Source organism: Brachycentrus maculatus, unplaced genomic scaffold (genome assembly GCF_059751285.1).
Source record: "Brachycentrus maculatus isolate JH-2025_06_01 unplaced genomic scaffold, ASM5975128v1 h1tg000498l, whole genome shotgun sequence".
Lineage (NCBI taxonomy): Eukaryota > Metazoa > Arthropoda > Insecta > Trichoptera > Brachycentridae > Brachycentrus > Brachycentrus maculatus.
Genome location: NW_028281244.1, coordinates 92567 through 105134, shown reverse-complemented (window position 1 = coordinate 105134; position 12568 = coordinate 92567). Strand labels below are relative to the sequence as shown.

The 12568-nt window shown below is 30.8% G+C and overlaps 1 protein-coding gene across 4 annotated transcripts in view; it reads right to left on the bottom strand.

The window, feature by feature from the left end:
* LOC148301934 (uncharacterized) overlaps window positions 1–12568 on the bottom strand; it is a 204780-nt gene that overhangs the window by 117597 nt on the left and 74615 nt on the right. For 2 of the 4 annotated variants that reach the window (XM_088272468.1, XM_088272467.1), the window contains one exon: window positions 11818–12289. The exons of the other annotated variants lie outside the window; for them this stretch is intronic. In XM_088272468.1, coding sequence (XP_088128594.1) covers window positions 11818–11872 — 55 coding nt within the window. In that variant the 5' untranslated portion in view covers window positions 11873–12289. The remainder of the gene's footprint in view (window positions 1–11817; window positions 12290–12568) is intronic. 4 annotated transcript variants of the gene reach the window in all.

Below are 12568 nucleotides of genomic sequence, written 5' to 3'. Positions count from 1 at the left end.
ATTGCATAAATGCAGAGGTATTATGTAAAATCCACACTGTGTAATGTTATTATATGAAGCTAATATGACAAAAATAAGACGAGTTCGGCTGTCCAAATTTAAAACACAGTAAGGGACATTTTCGTAGTAGTTTTTTTTTGCATTTTTGGACTAAGTAGAGTCTACTTAGTCCATAAATGCAAAAAATATGTCCCTTACTGTGTTTTAAATTTGGACAGCCGAGTTGCTCATGTATGTTGATTTTGAATGTAAACATTTCATAAAAAAGAGTCTAAAATCACGAATTTTAGACGAATATATAGTATATTACATGTCTTTGTAATAGTGTATCTTAGTATACGACGGTATTTGGCTGAATTCAGGGATACCTTAATACATTTATTTTAGGTAAAGTTTTTTGTATTTGATGGTAATAAGATATGGTGTATTTTTAATGTGAATATGTGATTAATTAAAAAATGATAACACAAGTTTTTCATCCTATATGGTAGCCAATCAGAAAGGTACATAAAGAGAAACAGAGAGTGAGAAGGCGAGAGAGAGAGAGAGAGAGTTATTCATCCTATAATACTAAATGAGTACCTACAAATCAAACGTAATACATAACATTTTAGGTGTATCCAAATCCCTGTTCACCAATGTGGGTTTTTTAGTTAGTTAACTTAGGAGTTACTTAGGAGCGTAGTGTAATGGTCAGCAAGCTCGGCTACCGTTCTGGAGGTCCCGGGTTCGATTCCCCGGAGGTGTTATATATGTAAGTGTTTTTTTTCACTCTTATATTTATTCAATATTACCCTGGACTGGTACCTGAAGCGGAGGGCTGATCACCTTTCCTTCATGTGTAAACGAAAAAGTAGAACTTTTTTTTAGAACTTTTATATTTCGATTCGCTGTGCCTCTCCATAAAAGAGTCTGTGCTCTTGTGCTTGGAAAGGGACTTACACTCGTGGTTTAATGTTATATAATAAAAGATATAATAGTTTTTTAATATATTTTTTTAAAGATTTAAATGTATAGAGCTTTAATTTTTTTCTTGAGGATTTTTATATCATCTATTTTTTTTATTTCTTTAGGGAGTTTATTGAAATGTTTGATTGCCAAATATTTGAAGTTTTGCTGAAATTGCTTGGTGTTGCATTTTGGAATAGAAAAATCGTTTGAGAATCTCGATGATAAATTCTTTGTTAAATTTAAATATTTGTCACCCTTTAGTATTTGAAAAACTGCGGTTTTTTTATAAATGGATTCTATATTTGGGACTTGAAATTTTTTAAATAATAATTTTGTTGGAAATATGTTTTTTTTTTCAAGATGACTTTAATTATGGTTTTCTGTACTATTTTCACTGAGTTCAGTATGTTGTTGTATATATCATGCAGTGCCCTATGCACCATTGGAGTGCGGATAAGGGTTTGAATGAATGAATAACTTAAGAGGTGTTTTTACTTTCTGACATCGCGACGTAGATGAACAATAAAATAAACAGGAGAGTCAAATTTTAACCTTCATAAAACCATGCATTTCAAACCATGTTTTCAGTTGTCTCCCAGTATGGAGAAATTTGGTAAGGATCGTGCATACATTTAAATAAAGGGTTTCTGCTAAATTTAAGCTTACTGAAATAAGCCATAGACCCTACCGCGAACTCAAACACGAAGCGACGTAAGATTTATATGATATACATATGTACGAGTTCCAAAAAAAATTGTAGTTTGGTTGTCAATCATGGATGGAATGGTGAATGTTACAAGTCTTTAAAGTGGTCACATATGACAGTTCATAAGCCCTGTTAATATCTAAATATCCATTTTTTAAGATTTTTCTAAAGTTTTTTTAATTTACAAAAATACTTAAATTTCATACTATTTATGTGAGCTTAAGCGGCTCATTATTAAAATAGGTATCAAATTGTGGTAGAGTGGGTGCGATCCCCAAAACTCTGACTCAAGAGTCCGCGACACTTACCACGGGACCACAACCTGACACTATGTTGAGAAGTCAAAACTATTAAACATAATTGTTAAGAAGTAGGTACTATTTAAGAAAACTAATCCCACGAGAACGAGTTTAATATAATTACATGCAAGTATGATGGTCTCTTCGACATTAAACAGAGGTTAATTTGTTCAATTATTACCGTTTGTTTTCGGGCTACCAGATTCCCGCAGTCAAGTTTTTTTTCTCAATACATAAAGCTATTAGATTTTAATGGATGTACGTCGCCTGGTGACCTTTTGGCGTTCTGACCGGTGAGAATTTCCCACGGTCCCAACCGGTTCAAGGATAAAGTGCGATGGAGTGGTTGAATCACCAGAACTCGTCTTTTTCCCGAGCTGTCAAAGTCGCCGAATTTGTGTTTATCCAATTAAGAGATATGAAATTGACATAAAAAAAATTAACAAAATTCGAAAGTCTTCTTTTCATACATAGAAGTAATGTTATATGATTAAGGGTGAGATTTCAAACGTATAAATTCACTATGCGACCGGCTGTGCGAGAAGCCAGACGTGTTATTTACGCAATTTTTTAAATACTTTAGCCATTTTTTCTTGATTTTAAGAATATATTTTTATTTCTTTAACTCCTTCTTCCTCTTCTTCATGAGCCCACTGTCCTTTACTGCTGGATATAGGACTCTTCCGTAACTTTCCATTTCTATTTAACTCCTTATATTTCAATAACTCTTCTTTTCAAAACAATGTACCTATTTATTTTGAATAAAAACTTATTGTTTTTAATACAAATACGGTATTTTAAGAAAATTTAAAAAAAACGATTAAGTCTAGTGTTACCTGGGTTCAAAGAAAATTATGTTGCGATTTATTGAATATTGGGCCTTAGGGGATATGAAAATGATATTTATAACAAAATTGAATACGTTTTCTTTCTTATGAATGTCGGAGTCTTTTTTATGGTCGAGATATATAAAAACATATATATAAAAACATATATTTTTTTTGGTCGAGATATATAAAAAGATATATATATAAAAACAATACAAATTTAAGTTTTATCATCCAGTGATAGCTGAGTTAAGAAAAAAAATTGGAAAGACGTACTGCTGACAATTTCAGGTCGTATTTTTCAAGTTAGAAACATCAACGAGCAATATGAGAGAAACCCTTAAATAATATAATAAATTATAGTACAATTCTCAATTTTTGACTAAAATAACTTCTTTAATCCTAAAAAGCCTATTTAATATATTAGAAGTGACAACAAAGACGTAGTAGATTTTAATATGAATAGGAAATTAGAAGTCTGGGTAAGAAAACATCTCACAGCTGACCAAAACAACAACAAAACTTTGTCACAATTGTTACAAATATTACCTAAGTACCTAGAATCGTATAGCCATATAAGTACCCTCAGTCCATTTTATCTTCACAAGCGAGTGTTTTTGCGTAGAATTTTCACTCATGAATTACACGAAATTATAGTAACTTTAAACATAAAGAGTAAATCCACTCACGAGTAGGCATAGGCTATGAAACTTAAAAAGTTAAAGCCTGAGCAGGGTCATGATAAGCGGTGTTGCATAAGCCGTAGCTAGATTTCAGAGTGACTTGGACGTTAGGTAATTGAAAAAAAAATCTTCACATTAGTTTTAAAATGCCATAGCAATACGAAACAAGGGTCACAAATTTTATTTTAATGTGTTATTACCAATTAAATACAATTTTGTAGACTCTAAAGATCAGTGTTTGATTTTAACATTTAATACATAAATTGAAATGGAATTCTACAAATTTAACGAAATAAAATCGTTGATTAAATAGTTTTACGTAGTATGTAAAAGGTATATTCTGGAATCGTTTAAAATTGATGTGTTCGACTATGGGAACCTTATATTATAATAATGAAGGAACGGGAGTTGATTGATATATTAGTTCCAAGAAGTATTTGGGAACACAAAGAAAAGCAATTATTATTTTTCAAATGAGATGAGTTAAGTTGTTAATGATAAATACACCATTCGCCACTCCTAATAATGGTTCCGTAATAGATATATTCATTTTAAATATGAAATGGAGAGGTTAACAGTATTGTACACGCTCTTTTCATCTTCTCGGACTTACCTATTATTTTTTAAATGAACTTGGATAGGTGCGAAAATCGTGTAATGTATGTATGTATGTATATATATATATATATATACATTTATATATATATATATATATATATATATATATATATATATATATATATATATATATATATATATATATATATATATATATAGTCGAAATGCGATCCCTCAGACGAATGTGTGGCAAAACGATGTTTGATAGATGTTCGAATGATGAAATAAGGAAAGAATGTAAGGCTGAGATAAGCATTATCGATAAAATTAAGAAAGGTGTGTTGAGATGGTTTGGACATGTGGAGCGTATGAGTGAAGAAAGAACGGTTAAACAAATTTATGGAGCGAATGTAGTTGGAAAAAGAAGCAGAGGACGACCGAGGAAAACTTGGCACAATCAGGTATGTCAAATACTTGAAAGCGGCCGGGTCAGGAGTCGTAATAATCGTCGGGTATGTATGAGGAGATGCATGAATGTAGAAGAGGCAAAGAATGTTTGCAAGGACAGAGTGGTGTGGCGTTCGATTCTCTCTGCCTACCCCTGCGGGGAAGCGGCGTGATGGTTAGTTAGTTAGTTATATATATAATCTACATTCCTCCTCTCATCTCTGTTCTAATCCATAATACATCACATCGAGAAATTTTTTAATGCAAATTATGTGAATATACTAATAGTGAAATCATTCTTTATTTGATGGAGTGTCAAAAATGTTTATATGAAATATGAATCTCCCTATGAAGAAATATAATTGTACTAGAAAATGTATCTACCGTGTAAGGAGTTCGGTATATATTATATTATAAATAAACGTTAACAAAAGGTTTAATTTCTGTGGTAATTTTGCCTATTTTTAGAAGTTTCAATGAAAATAATACTTAATTGATGTCTTCGACAATCACACTGTGTTATTTAGTTATTTATTTGTGAGGGTAAAACCCAGCATTTGTATACAATCAATTTACACTCTTCGCTAGTCTATTTAGAGCTCATCCCTTAGTATTTTGATCTTATGAATATTCATTAATACCATCTGTATCACGCGTACTTAAAAACATCCATCTTGAATACTGCCAATCAATAATTGGTTAACTTTCATTTCGAGAACTAGCTTCCGTAACAACACTTAAGCGAAAACCGAATGTCAATTTTTTTCCTGCCGCTAAACGATTTATTTGTTCGAGAAGTCCGCGGTCATTTTAAATTGCAATCCTTTCCCACGAACGCCTAGGGAGATAACACACTCATGCGACTCCACACACCATGCACTCATATAATATACAATTATGTACATCGATTCAAGTTTTTAATCGATCGAATCCGTCACCAGCACTTAACCACGTCGATACAATCGCTTTAACCTCTCGGCTCTCGATTCATTTAACTTTTTACTGCGGTCGCCATTTATCAGAAAATGAAAGTACCTACCTACATATGTAGGAACTTGTATGGAGTCGTAGTTTGTGAATCTGTTCACTCCATACTGAAATTCAGGTACGATCCCCGTTAACGTGTTTAGCTACCGTGCTCGAGGTCCCGGGTTCGATTACCAGAGGAGGCGTGATAATAAATATTAGTGATTTTACACTATAATATTTATTTAATATTACCCTAGACTGATCCCTGAAACGCTAGAGTTATCACCTTGCCTTCATGTAAGTAAAGATCAAGATAACACAGCGTCAATACGATGCAACACTGCATCGTATTGACGCAGTGTTATCTTGTTATAATCGAGTAGAGTTAAAGAAATAAATTTATAGATTTGGCGTTCAATTTAGAGAAATCCATTTTAATTTAATATTAAATTTAGTCCATTTAATCTTCACATTAGTTTGAAAATGCCATATCAAGGGGAAACGATTGTCACCAATTTTATTTTGAAACACCAAGTGTTTTCAAAAATAAAATATAATTTAGTAGACTGTAAAAATCAGTGTTTGATTTAAATATTTCATATAAACATAATTTATAATAAGACAAATTCATGCATAGTAATTAAAAAAAAAAAAAGTTGTCTGAGGGGAAAGTCGCATGCTCGCCACAGCCGATTTTTTCCCATTAAATCTTGATATACAGATGACATTTAAAATTTAATGTATCGGTGGTACGAGTTTCCTTCTGCTTTAGGTCACAGGGGGGTAGAACCGGTCAAAATGTCAGCCTCTGGCAGCCTAGAGGCTTCGGCGTGCCCTTCCCAGCAATCGGTGGACCAGTTTTTTCACCGAAATTAATGTATACTGCAGCCGCTAGCCGCATGTCCCCTTTTAGAGCGACCAACAACAAAAAACTGACTACGACAGGATTTAATTTTGGCTTCAAGATGGACGTTTATTTTCATTTAAAAAATAATCGTAAAATATTCTAAATGCTAATTTGATAATCTCAGAACGTAACACCTTCAAATTACATTATTTATGAATTTGATATCAGTATCAATGAGTCACGTGTTGCGACTTAAACTTTAACACAGATTGTTTTTGAAAATAGTAAATATCAACCCTTTTATTTCTGCAATCATTTAATTTTTCATTTAAGTTTTTTATTTAAGCAAATACCACATTTATTAAAAATGTATTGTGACACGTGTTGTGATGCATTCTGCATCTTTTTCAAACACAATTTTTAGAGGGGTATGAGCTTGGATAGATTTAAGAAATTAGTGGTGTTTACTTAATAAAACTAAAAAAAAAATTCAACGAAGACACTGCCGAATCAATAAATGGAATTATTTCAGTGTAACAATTTATTTATAATATTTTGAGTAAGTCTTAATTTTTGTTCACGAACATACTAGTGGTATTCACCCAGTAAAACTTAAATTAAAAATTCCACATTCTTTTTCATCTATGCTGAGATTATGCTATGAAATTAATAAATATTTTTAAACGATTTTAATAACCGTAAGTATGATCACATGCATTAAACGATTAAAAAAAACAAAGCCAGCTATATTAATTTCTTTTTTACTATTTTCGTATGTGAGGAAAAGTTTGAGTGGTCATTTGAACTTATTTATATTGAAAGATTAATTTTGAGTACCGATCAAAACTAATCTGTGAATATTAATGACGTTCCTCGCTAACTGTACAAGAGAACTATATAGAAAAAATCATTATAATATAATCTCAATTTTAATATGTGTTCCTAATAAATAACATCGGTAGTCAAGGTGTTTATTTCAATATTTTAAACATATATATCGACTTATGATTTTTTATCGTTGCGTGTTAAGTATTATTTAATATCGTTGATACTGACTTTAATTCTGACATCAGGAAGATAAATAAGTGTTTGCCTTGAATAGGATTAGGTGTACAGTGAAACAGTCATAAAGTCTACAATTTCCGTATACTTATATGAGTACATTGATTAAAAATGATATATACACAGAATAACCAACCGATTCGTCGAAAACAGCCCTATAAATCACACCAATTACCGTTTCACGAAAAATATATAATAAATACGAGAATAGCTATTAACATTTTTGTCAATCAAGTAATCATCACCTTTTTTATCTTGTCTATATCCCTTTTTAAAAAATGCCTTTTTATTAGTTATTTAGTAATTTATTTTTTTAATTCTAAATACTGAAATTCTATCGAGTAATTAAAATTATGTATCTATATAAGTATGTTCGTTTTATCAAAGTCTTAAATCTCCTAAAGTTATTCACCAATCTCACGTAAGTGCTATTGTTGATTCGTGAATTGTCAATGACCATTTTTGTTGCGGAAAACTGTAATAATTTATTATTTTCTGGCCTAGTAAAAAACTTATTTGGTATGTTGTGCAATTGTGGTTTCAGTTATATATTATATAAAAAACTCTCAAAAAAATCATACAAAGAAAACTAAACAATTATCTTATTTATAAGTACATATAAACAATAAACAATGAGTGTAAGTCCCTCTCCAAATACAAGAGCTCAGTCTTTTTTTTGGAGAGGAACAGCGTAACTAGTATAAAGATATGTCAAGAGTAGAAATGTCTAGCAAATCAATTAAACTGTAATATTTTTTTGTAACCATATAAAATAAATTTTTAAAAAAAGACGTCATTTAAAAATTGAAAATTCGTATGCTTTCTTTAGTATATATCGCCAAAATATTCAGGACCAATTTTCGCAAGTAACCATGAAGAAAAAAATATAAGATTGGTGAAATTTTGTACATAGAAACTAAATAAAACACCAAAGCGAAATCTTCACCTGCCGCTTTGTACAGCGCTAAATGATTAAACGAGAAATTCTTTTTTTTTGGCCATATATCGTATGTTACCAAATGAAAAAATACTGTTAGTGTTAAATTTAAAGCCCCAATCGATTAATTAATTACACTAGATAAAACATCTAGAAGCGAAATGCGAGTATGTAGAACATTGGAAGAGGTAAATTTCTAAAATTACATCTTGAAATAAAACGCGTTATTCATTTCAAATTAAAGCGTCGTGTTTTTATTACAGATTTTCTTAAAATTTATTATTATTTTGATTTTAAAAACGTATAAATTATATCGAAGTGCCACAATTAAATGCGAGATTTTTTATTAATTTAACAGAACTTTGCTAAAACGGAACTATAAGTTATTTGATTTCATTAATTGATTCGGCAGACACTTTGTTGTAAAATCTATCCATTTTTAATTTAAATTTTACTGAGTTAATACCACTATTTCTTAAAATGTACTGTGACACGTGTTTCGGTGCATTCCGCATCATTTTCAGTCTGGAGATGCCTTGTCATTGTTGAATGTGCAAATTTTTCAAATCGACATAAAAAGTATGGCTAAAATATTGAAGTTAACTTACAAGTAAAACAAGAAATACAAGTATTATATTTTTTGAATGTCGTTTTTAATTTTGGTTTTTAGTTAATAAATCAAATATTTTTGAACGCGGGAAACTAGGAAACCCGTAATTTAATTTTCTTTAAATCCAGGTAACATTTATTTGTAAAAAATCTTAAAACACCGTTTTTTATTGAAACAAAAGGTTTTTCTTCGAAATAAATACATGACTTTGAAAAGAAAAAGGTTATTGAAAGGTAAGGAGATTGAAAAATTATAAAAATACATTTTGAATATATATTCTAAATAAAAAAACAAATTCCATTATTTAAAAAAAAAAGTACTCGGAATCTCGTGTGGCTCCTCACGCAACCGGTCGTGTACTGAATTGTATATTTGCGAGTGCACCTTTAAATAAACATTAACAGTCATTTGGAGATATATATATATATATATTTTTAATTCGAGCTACATAAAACTAGTTTCTCAGTAGTATTTCAATTTAGTTGATAGCAGATAATAAAGAAATGATTTAGTGAAATTGATAAAGGCACATATTGCGTATTGATATTTTATAATTTCATGATTTTTTTATTGGACTCTAATCTGACATCCAAATAAAGAACTGTTTAAGGGGATACAACGTCAACACAGAATTCAATCACCGGCTGACGACCGGAAAGGTCACACGTCTCTTCACGCCCGTTTTTTTTTTAACAATGCATATTAGATACTTTTTGTTTTGTTAGAATATATATACTTATAGAAAACATACTTTAATACATTTTTTAACCCTATTCCTTTTAATTTATATTTTCTTTTTTAAACCATATAATTAGTTTGAAGAAAAACTTATTTTTTCAATGCAAAAACGGTGTTTTGAGAAAAAAATTAATTACGTAAAATGGATACGTACCTGAATTTAGAGAAAATTAAGTTGCGAATACTGGGCCTTGATAATGTCATTTTAACAAACTTCGATATACTATGTTGTATTATATTTAATCTGTTATGTGTATTGAGGAAATATCAATGCATATTGCGTAATCTAATAATAATTTAGATCGGTTTATTTTTAAGTTGTTTGATCAACCGGTGGCACAAACTTATCCACCTTAAAATGCCTTCTGTCAGTGCTCTGACTGCACGTCCAAATAATCTCCGTAAAGGTCACTGAGTTGTGAGAAGGTCAGCCGAACAGGACAACCTTTAAATAAATCAATCACAGCCATTTTGTACGCGACAAACATAATTAACAAGATGGATGGCGTTCTTCTGTTCTTTTCTGCGCTCCTGGTACGCAGAGCTGACTTATTTTTTAATGAGACTCGGAAAATTGTTTTTCATTAGAAATACAATGACGTGTGTGTTGTTTTGTATTAGTCTAAATCGAGAAGATATTAAAAAGATTTAAAAAAAATAATTGAAAAAAAAAGCTCCTGTATAACAGCAGTTCTGGGTTAAATTTCATTACACAAGACTAGTTTCGAAAACTACAGTTTTTTATCGACAGGTGATTGTTAACTTGTTAATGTTTTTAACAATCACTCATCGATGAAAACAACTGTAGTTTTCGAAACTAGTCCAGTAATAAATAAAACTCAATAAGTGGTATTATACAAGTCGCTCACTCCTTTCAAGAACGACATAAATAAAAAATCATCAATTTTCAGTTGTGAATGTTTTCGGAATGCCCAGAAAATGTACTGTATTCCAGCAAAAAGGCATATTTTAACTAAATATTTACCCGCTACAGAGCAGAAAGTGTTGTTTTTGCAATTTGAAGAAAAGGTATTACTATTTTTTTTTTGAATTTACAAAATATCTTTCAAATGGAGAAAAAACCTTCAGATTTTACCTAAAAAGATCTGTCGCACATTAAAAAAATTCAATAAGTGGCTTGATATTTATTTTTAATACACTGTATTATATTTTTTAACTTACAAAACGTTCTCCTGAAAAATCAAGTTTTTTTTAATTATGACGTTCTTGAAAGGAGTGAGCGACATACAAACAATGTTTGTCGGGTGTGGGTGTATAAACACACGCGATTGCGCTAAAAATTCCAAAAATTGTACATAGGTACGATGATAGATCAAGGACGAGTGACATAATGGATTTGCGTATTTTCGTTTACCGTTTTCCGTTATGTTAAAAATAATCAATTATATCTATATGTCAATGTATGTATAACTTACGGTTGTTCGGAAATGGCCACTCGAGGCAATACTACAATTTTCTTGCAACAAACGAAGGACACTTATATTACCTTTACAACATTTTGAGTGTGTCCAAATACTGGTTCACAAATCTGGATTATCTCAAATCAGGAGATATTTTTTCATCTCGCGCATATTGTGTTTCGAGTTTGATTAATATATCTAGAAGTTTCAATAATTTGAGTTGTGTGGTTGTCGATCATGGGTAGAATCGGTGAATGTTACACGTATGTAAAGTGATGCCTTGACTTCCATATTCTTCTTCTTTTATGTTGAGATGTCAAAAAATTGTGTAAAAAAAAAACTCCTAATTGGAGATACTTCAGATTTGTGAACAAGTATATGGACACACTCAAAATGTTGTAAATATTGTAATTTATTTTTATATTTACGTATTTATTTAGTTCCACGATGCATAGATATTTCAAATTGTAAAAGAAAAACACTTGTTTTTTACCACTTAGTTATTTATTTTTTATTATAACGACTAGTTTTGGAAGCTATGCTTCCATCATCAGGTCTAAATATAAATGAAATATAAATATAATTCAAGTGGTAAAAAACAAGTCTATTACTTTTACAATTTCGTTACATCTCACCACAAAGTGAATGTAACTCAAATGAAAGAAACAATAGATAAAATCGATTATTTCAATCGATGAAAACTAAAAATTTTCTTTATTTTTTTTTTTATTCATAAGTAATTGTAGGTGTTCCTTGACAAACCTGAGTAACACCAGGAGGGCCAAATGACGGGAGCCTCTGCATCCACTTCCCTCATCGCCAGGGTCGCCTGCAGACCCAGCAACTTAGCTGCCACCGTAGCTATCTTCAGGCCTTTGTACTACAGCCTTGCACGAAACCTATCTACAGCCTTCAGACTGCCAGGCCCATGAAGGTATGCAACCAAACTTGGATATCCCAATCGACAAAGTCCGGAAAAAAGAGAACTTTTTAAAATTTATTTACGAATTGCCAAATCCACCATCATGGACGAGAAAATATATTAAATCTGAACTTCTTAAATCACTGGATATAGCAAGGTTTGTTGACGACTTAATTGATCTAACACTTGTTGATATTTACGATTCACTCGATGATGTTATCTTAAAGTAGGCACTAAAAACTTCACCAAACTGTGTTCCGTTTAGTACTGTTACAGCACTTCTTATAAAGGCACTGGTTTATCTTCACAACACTGAAAAACAAAATATCCAACGTTATACATTTGCCAACGAAAAGTAAATTTGAGAATCCCAAACAACCGTTAAATAAGAAAAAAATAACAGCTAAATGGAGAAATATAACATGAATTAAAAACCAAAAATATGACATGGTTTTCAGATATCAAAAATGTATCTTCGTTAAACCTTGAAAAAGTCAGGAATCAATTAAATAATGTAAAAATATGAGGTTTTTTAAGTATCAAGGAGAGTTAACACAATACGGCTGTCCAAATTTAAAACACGGTAAGGGA